This window comes from Trachinotus anak, unplaced genomic scaffold (genome assembly GCF_046630095.1).
Source record: "Trachinotus anak isolate AG129_WGS33_773 ecotype Australia unplaced genomic scaffold, CSIRO_AGI_Tana_v1 ptg000003l, whole genome shotgun sequence".
NCBI lineage: Eukaryota > Metazoa > Chordata > Actinopteri > Carangiformes > Carangidae > Trachinotus > Trachinotus anak.
In genome coordinates, this window is record NW_027273854.1 from 15,923,755 (window position 1) to 15,940,109 (window position 16,355).

Genomic DNA, 16,355 nt, shown 5'->3' on the forward strand with positions numbered 1-16,355 from the left:
GTGCTGCTAGGCTGATTTTATTGTCTTCGGCTGTCTCTGGTTGTTATGCTAGCTTAACTACGCTAACTGGCTGCTCGCTCTCGCCAACAGACATGGGAGTGGTATCAATCATCTCATCCAACTCTTGGCAAACAGTAAATGAGCAAATGTTGTATATTGATGTTCTTGTTTGTTTAATCTGTACAAAAACCCAAGTGTAAAAGCAATTATGTGGCGGACTGTTGCTGTGCGACACACATCAGACTCCAGAAAGTCACGGTGCCTGGTAAAGAAGGAGTGCAGTCACCAAAACCTCAACATGTCATTTTTAAACTTTGTCTTTTTTGCAGGCTGTGGCTTTATTAAACAGATAAAACTATGACGTGTTGTTTAGTTTTTTACAATTTGGTTTTCTTACAGACAACAGAAATACAACATTTCTATTAGAGGGTTTTTAGAGAGATTTTGTTACCCTGGAACAGAGCCAGGCTAGCTGTTTCCTCATTTCCAGTCTTTATGCTAAGCTAAGCTAATTTCAGCTGCTGACTGTAGCATTTTACTATGAGAACATATGAACATAAGAGTGATTTTGTTCTTCTTATCTAACTCTTGGCCAGAAAGCAAATATGCCTATCATATGGAACTTTTCCAAGTGTGACTATTTGCATTATGATGTAATTTATAACAAACTTTCCCATAAAACAGCTTTCAATGCTGTCTGTAGAGATGGTGCAGATCAAATTGTAATGCGTGTAGTATCTAGTACAGTGTGAGTGTGTGTGTGTGTGTGTGTGTGTGTGTGTGTGTGTGTGTGTGTGTGTGTATAATGGTTCTTCTCTGAGGGTATAAACTGAAAAAAAATCAACCTTAACTTAGTTGTGAGTCGATATTTGCTCCTCTTGCAATGCCCCCTCACACCTACACGCATTGGCTCTTGTTCACTTGAAATAAAGCTGACATCACTGCGTATGAAAGCACAGCCATATTATACACCAGCACAGCTCTATGTAAGTGGTGAGTAATCTATAACCTCAGGTGATACATATATATCAGATCCTACCAAAAACAGATACACACAGACATTTAGCCAATCAACTTATTTGCTTTTTTAAGTGCAGTGGAAACATTAGCAACAGTGATTATTGTAGCTGAAGTGGCTTTAAAAAGATAAACTATATAATTTAGTCACCGTATCTTGAACAGTGGTTGAACTTGACCTTTTTTTATGATTGATGCGATGAGGAAGATGCAAACGGGCATGGACAGGAGTGAAAAGAAAAAGACAGCTGATCAATCTCTCCACATAATGTCTGAGCTAAAGATTATATATATATATATACACAAACACGCACACACACATATATAAGTTCACACAGACTGAAAAAAATGTCCTCCACTCTGCAATTCTTTAGTCATAACAGGCACACTCCATTAAGTAATGTCTGAGAGTGTTGGTTTTTCAGACTACATCCTATTATTATGGAGAAAGGCATCCGCATACAGTATGCACACACAAGGAGCAGGGCACAGAGTCATTATGTGTGATGCATTTATCTTTGTGGGAGGCAGCGTGAGCAGAAGGCAGCTAGTCTCCTCTCTGTCACCCATACTAAAGAGACACGAGCGAGGAAAGAAAGAGAGAATTCATTAGGAAGAAGTATCAAATATAATATAGCAGAAGTGTAAAGGGTGGGTGATCAGTCATGGAGAACTTTTCAGTATTTCAGTTTCAATTAAAGGTGAGCAAGCAGTTCAACCTCCGCTGCCCTCTCGTAGAAGAGATGAGGTGAGGGCTGAGGTTTAAAAACAGTCACAGGAGAAATAATGTGGATAAATTGAGAAACGCGAGAAAAAAATAGAGACATGAGAAGTAGAGCAATTGAGGAGAATAAAGGAGTGGAGAGGGCAGTGATGAGGAGGTGAGTGTGGGGCTGGAGGAATGAAGGTGCCTGCTGTGTGTGGAGAAAAGCGATTAATCCTAGTCTGTGTGACCTCTCTCTTTGCAAAAGTTGGCTTCGTATGCCATGAATCATACTGTGTCGTGGTTACACTCTAATTCACTGGTGAGGAAAACACACTTTCACACTGCTGTGAGCGCTGCAGCAGCTACTGCAACCAGCATTTATTCACACTGAGCTTTGTCCAACAGATGGCCAAAACCTTGACCATATATAAAATGCCTTAATTTGTGCAAATGTAAATAATAATTCTGTTAAAATCAGATTCTGTGAGAGGACAAATTGGGTCTTTTTTTTTTTTTTTTTGACCATTATTTCTACCAGTTATGATAACATTGTGCTGATATCTGCACAGCACAATCTGACCGGGTATGAAAAATAAACAGTCAGACAAGTGGACATATAAAAGAAATCAGGCTTTTTGGAGGTTAAACCAAAAGTAATCACACAACCACTGCAAGTAAAGCTAAAGTCCGTCTGCAATTTGTGACGGATGTTTACAACAAGCTGTTTTGGTAATAATTTCACAAACTGCCCTCCATTCTTTCTCAGATACTTACAGTTTGGCTAACTGGTGGCGTTTCTTGTCCTGTCAGGTTTCTTTTAAGATCTTACCTCAGATCTCTCTCTGTATTAACATCCATCACCACAAAGAAAATTGGCTCCTGACATTGCAAACGTTCAACGCTTGAAAAGGTTTTCACTTCATTTCTCTGCACTTGTGTACGGGTATCTTATATCCATCACAAAGGGAAGTAAATGTCAACAATTAGTATGATATGATTAGGGTGATGGTAAAGAAGGCTGCAAACAGGTGGAGGTGTTATTTCATAGGCCCTATGACTTTGACAGCTGATGACTGGTGAGTTAACATCAACACGAGGTAGGTCTGGCTTGATAATGCAGGTGATTACTGGCAGACAGAGATACAGGCTTGTATTCCAACACTCATACATCAGACAGCATTTCACAGATGAAGTACGTATAGCTGTAGTGTCTTAAATGTCATATATAATTGAATGTACTGTAACAGCACTTATAGTGCAGGCATAAATCTGCTGTCAATACCCAATTAAATATGCTCACAGACAGAAATCTTGTGAATAATACAATGTAAGTCATCAGTGTTACACCTCCGGAGCATATCCCACTCAACCATTAAGATCGCTTTCTTAAGGCAAGTGTGTGACATGTGTGAGCAGGTAATATGTCTTGTGAATTTGTGTTATCTTAAGGCCAAGCAAAGATTTTCCACAGCTTGAGAGATGAAAGAGCTCCTCAATAAACTTCTTTCTCATCTCAGTTCACGTTGTTACCTGAAATAGGTAGTGCAGACTGAGCTTGCCGGTAGCCTTTCTAGCACACACAGTTCCAGACCGGTCCATAGGCAGTGTGTGGAGAATCTGAAAGATGTTTTTAAAAAAAAAAAAAAAAGAAAAGAAAAAGGGAAAAACCGTCTTCATGTGATTGCTGCAACATCTACGAGTGTCTTACTCTGCCAGCCAGTTACTTCTTGCCAGAAAATTAATGAAAGAGGTGAGCTTTTTTTCTCTGTATAGCTGAACAGAAAAGTGCTTAAGCACAGATTTGAGAAAACTCTCAAGTGGTATATTTATATTTTTCTTTATAGCTTTAAGTCTCAGAAGCTTTTGTTCAGCACCTGAATTCTCACCATAAAAGCCTCACAAGATTCAAAGCCTTCTTCACTACTGCTACCACACACACATATTCTTTTTCCATTGGTTCCTGAGAATCAAGAGAAAGTTCAACATTAGTTCAGAGATTATAAATTGGAAAGAAGAAACAGGCATATTGCGAAATGGTCCTTACTATCAGTCAAAGAGACACCATCATTAAATGAAAACTGGCAAATTCCAACTCTGTCTTTTGAGGATGTCTCATTAAAATCCTCTTATCTTAGTGAAGGGTTTCAGAGCTTCAGAGGAGCAGCAGCTCACATGATAATGACTTTAGTGACATTGCAGCATTTCTGTGCATATTATGATGTCCATTTGTAAAGGTGATTTAAAATAAATGAAAAAAAAAAAAAAACCCTGTTCAAAATTTCTGATCTTCAGGCTTTCAAGTTGAGCTGGAAGTTGACGTGGAGATACCACAGCAAACAAATGGTGCTGAAGCCTACAAGCATGCACCCTATTGTGAAAGAGTGCACGTCTTGATTGAGTATATGAACATAAAACAACGTGACTGAAGTGAAGAAAACTGTAGACAGCAGATTTCATTCGACTGTGTAGATTTTTCTCTTCCAGTCCACACACTTCAAAGTAAGCTGTGGTCTTGACTGGTCTTGAGAAAAAATCCTGAGTCCAGCTCGTCTGAGACCGAGACAAGACCGAGTGAAAATGCAGTCGATACCGAGACAAGACCAAGACCTTGAAAAGACTGATCTCGAGTACCACAACACTAATTATTACCACTGTGTTTTACTATCTTGTCATTATCTGTTTGTGCTGCAGCCTCCACTTATGTGCGCACACAGGAGGAGGTATAATTGTTGGTGAAGACATTAATAAAACAGAAAGGATAAAATACACTACACCTACGACGAGATGAAACAGAAATACGTGTGACTAAAGTGAAATCCATTAAGGATTGTACTTTGAGTGGGAAATGAGAGCAACATTAAACTTGCCCTGCTTGGGGCGTAACAGTAGATATTTTACAGCCTTTAACTACTATCTTGTTGAAAAAATGCTCCCAACATTGTCCCATAATATATCTTTTTTGCCTCAAGCAAGTAAAAGTATTTCTGAAGAGAAAATTCTGCGGAGAATTTGATCATTTGCGGTTTTCAATGTGCTGTGAGGTTTGAAATGACCGTAGAAGCAGAGCGGAGGTTTCTGGCACAAATTCACCTACTTCCAAGGTGCATGGTGAAGTCATAAGAGATCAAAACTTCAGCAACACTTGCAGCATATGCAGTATATAGAACCACCTTACAGTGAGACTACAGTGTTTCAGCTTGTGGCCTTCATCAGGGTCCTATATACTGCAAGTGCTGCTGGAGTTTTGACCTCTTTAGGTTTGAAACGACTCCATAAAAAGTCACAGGCTCATATCTGTACATTCAAACTGTTTCTGGTCACTGTAATCATCCCTTCTTCTTTATTCTGTTTAACACTGACTGCTAAAACCTCACATCGGCTTCACCTCACGTTTAGAAGTCATTTTTTGCACAGAATGTCATGTGAACTTAGAATAATATGGCACTTCATCCGTGAGGAACATACCAAAATAATTTGAGAAGTGGAGAAAGATTTTATCTGCAGCTACCATCCATCAGTCACTGTGCAGTCATGGAGCAGCTCATCTATTACTCTCTCTGTACAGCGGGCTGATGTCTGCCACTGTAATTTTCACCACAAATGGTTGTGTTATTAAAGAAATTATCTCCCTGTGCAGAAAACATGTGACAAGTATGGGTTTCTGTGAGGGCTAGAATATAAACAGTGCTTAAGAGTATTGTATTATCTACAACAAATATCTTCATCAGAGTTGGGGGATAAATACAAATAAATAAACAGAAATAAATAAAATAAAAATGCAGGAATCAACCCAAACACTATTGTCATCTTTTATCCAAAGACTGCTCTATAAACTAATGAGCCTGAGCCAGCACTGTTTGCATATAAATCAGTCTGAAAGAAGTAATTAGGATATTTCCCCACACTTGGCTTTGTGAAATTGACCATAAAAGATTGATGATCTCTTATACTTTGAGTCCTAGTTTTTAAAATGTGATGAAATATTATAATTTCCACTCATATCTTATAATGAATAATGGTAGCATGTTTTTCCCCTGTATTTTATTAAACAACACTTATGTACAAATATATTCATTACAGGACATGGAAAATAGTACATCTCAGCACGGTGTAAATGGCTTTGGGTGCATCTAGTATAAATATCCGAACTCCACTACGATACTGTAAGTATTCACACAACACTGAAAAACACACTTATGAAATTCAAGCATTAGCAACATTTTTTGTGACCAATCTTTCCCTTTGATTGCTCATGATTTCTTTACTAAACTCTAACTTGAGCCATCAAATGACACATTTCATCATGACTTTTGTAACAACTGTGCTGTCCTGATGCTGCCAAGTAAACCTTTAAACTGAGGCTTCAAACCCACCAGATTCAAAGTACAATCATGCAGTTCCCTGAGAGGTTATTACCACCTTACCTACTTTGGCAGCCACTCCTGTGTCAGAGGTAAGGGAGTAGAGTCATTGTTCAAGGATTACAGCTTTTTACCGCATTCTCTCCTTGTCAGAGAGGAGAGTCTCCTGGGTCAGCCCGGATCTTGCCAAGAATTAGAAAAGCGTCTTCGTCCTCCAGGTCCTCCTGTGGTCATAGGCAGTCTCTGCATAGTGCCACCTGGCCAACACGATAGTCCCTGCAGGGGCACAGGCGCTGGTATTTGGCACTGGAGCCGGCGCAGCTGAACAGCAGCGGCTCCTGCTGCAGGCCACATTCAGCATGCTCTGCTGAGAAGGCGGGGAAGAGGTGGTTCATCTCTGACTCCAGTCCCTCGCACTGGAAGTCCAGCCTGGACACCAAGATAGAAGAGGAGGACCCAGCTTACAATGTAACATTTATTGTTTTCAGGTTTATAGTATTAGTAGTATTATAGTATTAACTGTTATTCCACTAATAATATATTTAATATTAATGTAAGCAAGAGTGCCAGGAGGTGTCGGTGAATATTCCACTAATATATTTCATATTAATTCTACAGTGTTGCCTCTAGAACCTCAAGGGGAGAAGGGAAATATTACAGGGAGAGCCAGTGTCTTCCCTTGTACTTTGTGCTGCTGCATAATTTTGAAACTAAGAGTGCAAATGATGTGAGGAGGGAAAGTCAATTTAATGTTTCCTCGAGATGCAGCATCTCATTAGGACTTTCCTAAAAAGACATTACATTTCACAAAATACTGAATAATGTGAACTGTGCATCTGGAAAGAAAACAGTTAAAGGGGGGCCAATGTAAATCACAATCACAGGTATAAAGCTGACATTTCAGAATGAATCTACAATAAAGATGAGACTTGCTAGTATCATTATGAGCAATATGTACATTATCCAAATGTACAAATATGTATTTTAACATCATTAAAAAACATCAGAATTATAAAAAACAGCATGTTTTATCGGCACTTTCAAGAACTTCCTGTTTCCCTTTTTACTACCCTGATACATGCTGATAAACACTAATTCTTGTACATTAAGAAATGAAAACTAAACACGCAATGTCAACAGGAGCAAATGAAAAGATTAAAAATGAGCAGGGCCAAATGAATATGAACAGTCAATTTAGCTAATTATCCAAATGAAGAAACATCTTACGCGCTGAAGGCCTCCTTAACGTTGATGAAACGATACAGGGCGGGCTCACAGATTAGACCTGTGCTCTGGCACGCCTTCACACACGATTGACCCTCCAGTGAAGCCAAAAGCCGCAGCGCACTGAGCGGAGGCCAGGATGTGTACGAGCTGCTGTTAGATGCCCAGGTTAGGAAGGTAGAGTTGGGCAAGAGGATGAAAGGACTGGGAGGGCTGCCCAGCCACGTCCTAGACGAGTTTACCGGAGGAAACTGAGCTTCAGGAGAACAAAAGTCCTGCAGGTGTGAAGATAAAATGTCCCAGATCAGTAATATTTTGAGCGTTATATTGCAAACACTTTGACCTGTCAGGGAACATAAACATTATACTCCACTACAAAACAGTGACAAAGTATACATTCAGCTTAGCAACACATACAATTTCTGGACAGCTGATACAGGAAATAATAAAGGAAGTGTTACAATGCAGAGGTTCTTATCAGAACTGACAAGTCCTCGACAATCCTCCAGGAGAAGTATATGAACGCTGTTATGCCACCAATAACAAATGAGGTTTAGAGGCAAAATTAGGCTCTGGTGAAAGCCCTGATTAGATTCCCCCTCCAGCTGGAGCTATTCATAAGACCCAGGTAATAACATTTCTCTGACATGTCCCTCTGGCCTCCAGACCCGTTTATTAAACAGGCTCCTAGTGCCCACAGGCAATAACCAGGTTTCCAATCTCTCCGCCTCTCCTGCTGCACCTCCACTCTTAAACACAGACATCATCCATGACACACACGCACGCATGCGCGCACACACACACACACACACACACACACACACACACACACACACACACACACACTCACGCACGCACGCACTCACACACACACACACAGCTAAGGAGGGCTGGAATGTGGCAAGGCTAAGAGACAGATATGAACAGCAAAGGTGTGTGGAGGTGGTACTATTCGCAACTATAAGTGCATACGTTTTATTTGAGTGTAAAATCATTGTCAATGTTGACAGGGTACATTGATTTAAGTATTAGACCCTATTTTGTTATTATAGCAACTTCAGCATTATGTCTTTGTGATACCACAGTCACAAAATGTTCATTTCTACAAAAAGGAAACATTAAAAAATCTGAAACAAACCTTAATTTTGTATATTTGAATGGTAATATCGATCTGTGCAGTCAGAGGATCACAGAGGTTTGTTTATACATAATAAACAGGTGAAAGTCTTTTTTTTCCACCTGTGCAGGTGAAAGGCAGGTGAAAGTCTTTTTTTTTTTTTTGCTGTTCATTGTGTAGCTAATTGCTGTCGTTGCGTATACCTTTTCAATGCAATGGATGGCTGTAATGGACATTTTGAGTGTGTTCACTGTTGGGTTCACGTGGAATAAACTGGGTGGTTTTTTTTTTTTTACAGCCTGTGTGATCATTTGAATGGAATGACTGAGTGAATGATGTGGTAATGTTGTCGCCCTCAACAGTTCATTTAATGATAGAAGTGTTTTCTTTAATGTGAAAACATATTAGGTTATCACATTAATGCATGTTTTGTATTATCATTTGCACATTATTCTTTGTACAATGAGCATTTGCATATTTCTAACTCGCTCACTACTATTCGTCAGTGCATGACCCCCCACCAGCCCATAAATGCACTGTAATAGTGAAAATAACTGTAGAACCTCCTATTATTAGCGACCACAAAGATCTTCCTCTGTTTAATGTCTAATTGTGTATGTTTGAAACAGGGAGACTGCCTGGAGAAGCAAAGACAAACTTTACCTACACCTCTACTGAATTACATGAGGAGTGACACTGAAGTTATTTTTCAGCTGCATACTTTCCCCACGATTATTGGGATACTTCAGAAATAAACAATAAAAGGACATTTAAAGGTGTGAAATGCATTATTTCTGCTTTGCTGCATGTGCCGTCATGCTGTCCAACAATCAACGCTTTCATACTCTGTTATCATGTGTCACCATCATATATTCATATATCATATATCATGTATACTGCAGGACAGTCACAGTGGGACTGGAGCTCAGTCAGCAGAAAAATGAGGGTGAGAAATGTGAGCGATTGTGTAGTTAGAAAAAAATTGGAAAAGTCTGAAACAGGGGAAAGAGAGGGTTAAGAGAAGTGGAAGAAAAGAAAAGGGAAGAGAGTCTGATTGCGAGTGTGACCTTGTACACGCCAGGCAGGCAGTCACAGTCTCAGTCAGTCACAGCATGTTGAGTGTGTGTGTGTGTGTGTTTCTGACAGCGGGGGAGAGATTGTGCCAGAGCAGAGCAGAGGCTAACACATTTCCTTAACCTGCCACTGCCACACTCAAACCAACCACCACAAGATGATAGATGTGAAAGAGGTTGACAACATCTGGAAATATGCAAATAGATAAATGTGCGTTTGTGTGAGGTTTGGATGTGTTTATTTTTTTATTTTGGTAGTAGGACTTCTGTATTAACCCTGGGTTACAGTTACACATGTAGTAGTATTGATTATTGATTAATTCACAATTGCACAAATTCAAAAGATTAGATAACAAGTCAATTTTATGTATGAGCCTTACATTTCTCTTTCATCTCTGTCCTTGAGGAGCATCATTGAGAAAAATTTGTCACGGGTGCTAAGTCTATTATGCTTGCATCTGCAAAAGTTTTAATAGCTGCCCTCAGCCATTTATCCATACGATATAACCAGTGAAAACCTTAAATACCTCCAAACACAGGCTGAAATGAATACAGTCGTCACCACACATTTGACCGAAAAAAGTAACAGTCAAGATAAACAGGGACACAAAAGCTCAGCACATGAAAAAACTGATGCTAATGGATAGGCTAAATGTGTCGAACCGAAGCGGTGGGGTTTAGCTCGTGTGTATCTGGTAAAATGCTTTAGAACAGGCAAGCAGAGATGATGTTTTGCTCCCTCCCCTGACTAATACCGTGTCTTAGTATTGTGTTTACTACCGTAAGGACACATTCTTGATATTCTTCATATACAAAATGGGGAGATTGTAGACGGTTGGAAAATGGTTGGTAAGAATGCCAGGAGGGCCAGAAGTGGCCCAACCAGTTTCACCTGAGAAAGTCTGCTCCACACCAGGAAGAGTCCAAGGAAGTAGATTTATGGGGTGTAACAAAATAATAGTCTGTAAACACTGTAATGGAAAATGACTTGAACTTATAAGCTATAAGAGGAACTTAATCACAAATACAGCTGCATATGTTGGTAATATTCTACTGAAGGCAAATTAGCTGTGGGTATTAGCTCTAAGCATAGCTAAAAATGTTTCTTAATATGTTTTTTAAATATATTTCTTTAAAATCCTTTGAAAATGGCCACAGCAGTTGAGCCACACACAAGTAGCCGAATAATTAATCTTGTGGTTCCAGTTTATCTATCTATATGGTCGATTCACACAACCAAAATGTCACCAACCTTGCCCGCTGAGAGGCAATATATGCACCAACAAATACTTTCTATTACACCATTATGACCCTAACTGGATTTGGATTTGTTTTGAGACCCACCTGGTTCTGAATGTAGGCGTGAACTCTTTCAAGCATCCCCTCACAGGTGTACTCATAGGGCAGGAATGGCTCCACCTGCAAAAACAGATGTGAACACAGATGCAACAGTGGAAGGGCGGGGGGGGGGGGGGCAGCAAGCCATTGTAATTATAGGAACTGAGCATCTGATACTTAATCAAAACTGACACATTCATTAGTGTAATTGTGAAAGGCTTCTATCAGGCCACAAACCTCACATTAAAATCAATGGCCTAATACATCACAGGTGACGGGTTTGAAAATTGATTTCATTATTTTTTGTGATGACTATATCAATATGTCAAACATTGGATTGAACTGACAGCGGGGCACAGGTCATGCTGCGCTAAGGAAGCTGAGTTTTTTTTTTTAATGCATTCTGGATGCTTCAGGTGTAGTTATCGGTGTCGTTGTTAAGGCCTGTCACTCATTGTGTGAATTTTGATAGCACACAGTGGATTAAAATTCAGTGAGGGAGCACTGATCGATAGTTTGTCCTGTTCTTTCTACTGTTTTCTGCTAACAGCCTTGTAAGAGATGCGAGAACACATCAGTGGCAGGAAGAAATACTCTTACTGGTGGTACAGAAAAATATGGTACCGTCTTTTGAGATGGGTTTATTTTAATTAATGAATATTTAAACCTATTGTTTTTTGATGACATCAGTAATTATGAAATAAAGCAGGATAGGATATATTCTGTTAAGATCCTCAGAGGAGAATCCCCTCTGAATGTCTCCCGTGGCAGCTGAAGTGAGATCTCATTGTTTACTATCAGGCCACTAAAGCACAAGGGCTTTTAAACTGATAAATGGTTCCTTTTAGTGTTGTGTTCCTTTTAGCACTCCCTTATTACTTTATTTCATCTGAGTTTAATGAAATGTATCTGGCACTTCATCAGCTATTCTGCAATGCAATTCGCCTTTTGGGCATCTTTATATAATAGAATCCAAGAGTGAGAGAAAAAAATGCTTCATAGATGGTGATTTGAATTCAGCAGTGGAAAACATTTTAAAAGGAGTGTGCAGTTTATATGCCAAAACTGACTGCATTGCTTGGCCTCAAGAATATCTGAGCAAATTCATTATTTCATGTCATCTTTGATGACACAAAATAAAATTCAATGACATGTTCCTTAGGTGAGTTATGCCTGGGGCAGCCATGTCCAGAAAAAGGCACACAAGCCCTGCCAGCGAGTGAGATCAAGCTGGTGTCAAAGATTTTTCAGTGTGTCTTTATCAGCTGCTTGTTTCTTCATTTCCATCATGCATTGTTGCCATGGTGCCGGTAAAAACTGAGGCAACATGTTTCAGACAGGCACGGAGGTAGCACTACAGCTCACTGACAGAAGAATCTATCTAACATTAAAAACACAAGCAGCAGCTTTACCAAAAACAACCTTAACTAAAAATAGTGCTGTGTAGTTAGTTGCTCTGAAAACGCGTGTAAAAGTCACATCACACGTGAACACCTCCCAAATCTCAACAACATGTGTCAAATAAGCTGAGTGTTTCATCCAACACCTGTCGGGACATCAATGTAAACGTATCTGACTGACCAGAGAGACGTTACTGAGAGTTAGACGAGAAGATTGACACCACTCTCATATCTGCATGGTAAACATCAAACTACCCTGAGCAGGTAGTTAGCTTGGCACAATGATTGGAAATAGGGGGAAATAAGTAGCCTGCCTCTGTTTGAAGATAACAAAGAACCTATAAAGCTCACTAAATCACATATTAGATCTTGTGTGTTTAATCTGTTACCTGTTATAATGTGTGGGCTTTAGATCTTTAGAGGTGTTGGTAGCTTTGTTACCTTTGGACAGAGCCAGGCTAGCTGTTTCTCCCATACGCCAAGATAAGCTGAGCTAAGCTAAGCTAACCCACTGCAGGCAATAGTTTCATACCCATTTACTGACATGATGCAGGTATCTATCGTCTCATTTATTTCTGCTCTAAAACAGATAATATGCCAATTTCCTAAAATGTCAAACTTTTCCTTTAAAAACACATTTTAGAGGAGGATCTATCTTGTTGGCTTCTTAGTCAGTTTAGCTCAGCTAACACTATCCCACAACTAGCTAGATGAGCTAGTGTCTAAAATCATTACATTTTATCCACCATTAAAAATGACATTTCATTGTGTCTGAATTAAATACTCATGTAAGTAGCAGGTTTGCTTGTCAAGCACATAAAGCTGCTCCTACTTCTTGCTCATTCAGCCTGTGTGATCAGTTTTATTTTTTTCTCCTCTAAGGAACCACTTTTTGAGCATTTACCGTAGCCACTACTGGTACCTCATTTTACCTCTATCAGCAGGACACGCAAGGTCTATTTAACACACCTTGCAGGTAGAGGCACACATGCATCTTGGCTCTGCGAGAGCCTTGGCTGTGGTTCTGTGTTGTTGTGGTGACAGATTGAGCACAGCATGATTAATTAATATGATCTGCTGTGGACAAAGCTTACTGACTGAGGCGCTGGCCTCTGGAAAGCAGCCAGGTAAACCCAGGTATGGGCACAGTTTACCTACTGAGCTGCTCAATATCTCAAGCAATTAGCAGTGCGGAGAGCGGAGAGGGAGCCAGCTAAGCATTTTGCTCTAATGTCGGATGCCATGATTAAGAGCTCTATTAAAGGCTGAGGGCTTCAAAAGTAGGTCAAACCACGTGAAGTGTGAATGTAAAGTGTGCAAGAGCAAATTATGCTCTTACCTAGCTTATTATGCAGCAGTATAAAGTGTGCTGCTGGAGACTATATATCAGAATAGAACTTTTTTTGTTGGTACTGCTGAGTTTGGATGACAAACAGCAAAAAAAAAAAAAAAAGAACATACATTGATCCTCATGATCTCACGAATGGTTGCATCAAACTCTTCAGAGTTATTGAAGTCGATTGTGATGACATGAGGCCTGCCAATATACTGCTCAGCATAGGGATGCTGAGAGGACACCTGAGGGAGAGATAAAAGAGATATATTCACAATCACAAGGAAAGTCTTAACAGCAAATCAAGATCAGAGAATGGTGTTGTAAACTCGACTGCTACGAATGTGCTGATATGTGGACTGACAGGCAGAAATTAAATGACTGTGTTCTGTAATAATATTGTCAACTGCCATCATTCTCATGGCTGAGATGAAGACACGTGTATCTACCTTCCTGGAGGTGGGCTTCCCTCTGAAGAAGTTATGATTGAGGGAGCTGTGAGGGGGATTAAACTTTGGTTGTAGGAAGATGCAGCCATTGGCTATGGCCTCCAAAGGGGCGGGACCTTCATACGGAAAGCCAAATCCAATGAAAAGCTTGACAGGAAAATAAGGAGGAGGAGGGGATCATGAGTATATACACTGAGCTGCTCATATCCATGACAACACTTGCATAGGGCTTAATTCAACTCTTCAAAAGCACAAAAACTATTATAAAGTATTTCAATATATAAACCAGAAAATGTGTAAGCAAACATCTGAGCATTTTCATGACAGCATCAATAATGTCCCCACCTTGGCCTTTCTAAGGAGCTGCTGCAGCTCCTGCTGAGGCAGCAGACCATGGTTCTTGACAAAGGCAGGCACCTCTGGCGGACGCTGTGTCTCATAGTACACCGTCCCGTGGATCTCCATGTAGCGATGCAGAATGGCCAGAAACTTTTCCTTACCCTTTCGAGACAAATGGGACAAAATGAATCAAGTACTTAAAAAGGGGCACTGGAAAATAACTGATTTATCATTGTAAACCCTGCTACAAAGGTGGGTCATCTTCATTTGCATTGAAATTAATATTCTTTCAGTCCACCATATCCCTATTTGTTAGTTTTAGCCTTTCACTGCTCACTTTGTGTTTGGCATATACTGCCATGGTTTTCAAGACTGTTCCCCGAAACAAATGAATTTTTTGACCTGCAGTTTGGATGCTTTTAGATGGCTTATGTTTCTTTGAAAGCTCACATATTAAAGCAAATAGCTTATATGATAAATATATAAATAAATAAATGTTGTCTATACTAAAGTCTGTTTTTATGAAATTACTGAATTAAGATAAATGTCTCATTCGACTGCAGAGGCAATATATTTCATGTGAGAATGCCAGTTATGCATTTATGAGCTTTTTCTTATTTTGATTTATACTATGTTTAGTTTAAAGGTTCTGTAAATGTGCTTTTAAACAATAATTTAATCTTCTGTGTGAAGATATAGTGGAGTAATTCTGTCCTGAGTAAAGAATGAAGTCAAGCCCCCTCTGCGTGTGTTTTAATCTGAGTTTCTCTGTTCTTTGTTTTCGTATCCGGTCCGAGAGTGCATGCATGTTAATGTATGTACGTGTTAGTGCATGTGAGTTCCTCCTGTGAAACTGTTGGCCCTGCCTTGGTTTATAAACACAAAGGCACCACCCACAGGTTAGATCTTCAAGAATTTCTGATGCTAAAGAAACCACGTTTTTCGACTGAAAAGGCCTCTGACAAAGAAAGAGATAAGATCAGAGCACTGAAGGACTGGCCATGGGATTACTGGCATAAGTCCTGGTTGGCCGGTGGCCCATCAACACATCCATGAAGCTCTGTCAGTATCATTCGTGCAGCCGGTGTCAGCTGATAAGTCCAAGGCTGAATTTGTTTCTCCTCAATTCTCCTCAATGCATAAAGTAACTTGATGGGTACATAATGTTACATGTCTGTTTTCATTCGTGACCAGCTAAAATGGGCATGACAATGTTAGCTAATTTGATGTGGGGTTGATAAGATAAACTTGTTCAGAAAATGTTGCCATCACTAGCTGACTAAATGCCAGCATTGCCATGGTATGCTCCATGACATTGCATGGCCCAATGGTTATGGCTGGGTCGTGGCAGTGGCAGTTGTTTAAAGAACCTTTAAACACCTGTCAATCATTTCTCCTCCTGCACCAACACCACTTTGCCCAGTTAAATGAATTGCACTGATTCATCAGTATTACACACAACCACTGAAGGGCAGAGGAGAAAACACCAAAGGTGCTGGGGTGGGCAGGAGAATCACCCCAGCTTGAGCAAAAGTTGCCAATGGAAATGAGGCAAGCAAATCTAATGAGCTGAGTCAGCTCTTGTTAGCGCTAACATCATCATCTTGGTACCTGGTAACTGTCCAACACCTGTGACGTGATGAAAGAATTAAATCAATGTACATCTTCTGTCTTGCTGTGTGGAGACACTTTGCTCGAATAATGTTACTGAGGTAAAAGTGAACTTGTTCATCTCAAAAAGTGTTGCTGGGGGGATGTCATGAATTATTTACTAATGCTATGTCTTGAAGGCATAAAGCATTTATAAATGCCATCTGAGTTTTAGTTCTCGTTTTTTAGCTGGGCCATTTTAATGTCTGTGAGCGACATGGAGATGAAACCACACTCTCTGTGATTCAAAGTGATAATCCTCCCAAAAGCTTTCATTCCTGGGTTCATGTGAGTTACAGTGAATAATAATAATTGTAACCATAGATTTAAGGAAAAAACTTCTTAACT

General features: G+C 39.8%; 1 protein-coding gene across 1 annotated transcript in view; it reads right to left on the reverse strand.

Annotated features, from left to right (window-relative positions):
• Window positions 1-5,747: 5,747 nt before the first annotated feature.
• Window positions 5,748-16,355, reverse strand: part of LOC139618289 (alpha-1,6-mannosylglycoprotein 6-beta-N-acetylglucosaminyltransferase B-like) — a 58,656-nt gene continuing 48,048 nt past the window's right edge. The window contains exons 12-17 of the mRNA XM_071474111.1: window positions 14,364-14,519; window positions 14,019-14,165; window positions 13,698-13,814; window positions 10,843-10,917; window positions 7,312-7,583; window positions 5,748-6,513 (exon numbers count right to left, since the gene is read on the reverse strand). Coding sequence (XP_071330212.1) covers window positions 6,315-6,513; window positions 7,312-7,583; window positions 10,843-10,917; window positions 13,698-13,814; window positions 14,019-14,165; window positions 14,364-14,519 — 966 coding nt within the window. The 3' untranslated portion in view covers window positions 5,748-6,314. The remainder of the gene's footprint in view (window positions 6,514-7,311; window positions 7,584-10,842; window positions 10,918-13,697; window positions 13,815-14,018; window positions 14,166-14,363; window positions 14,520-16,355) is intronic.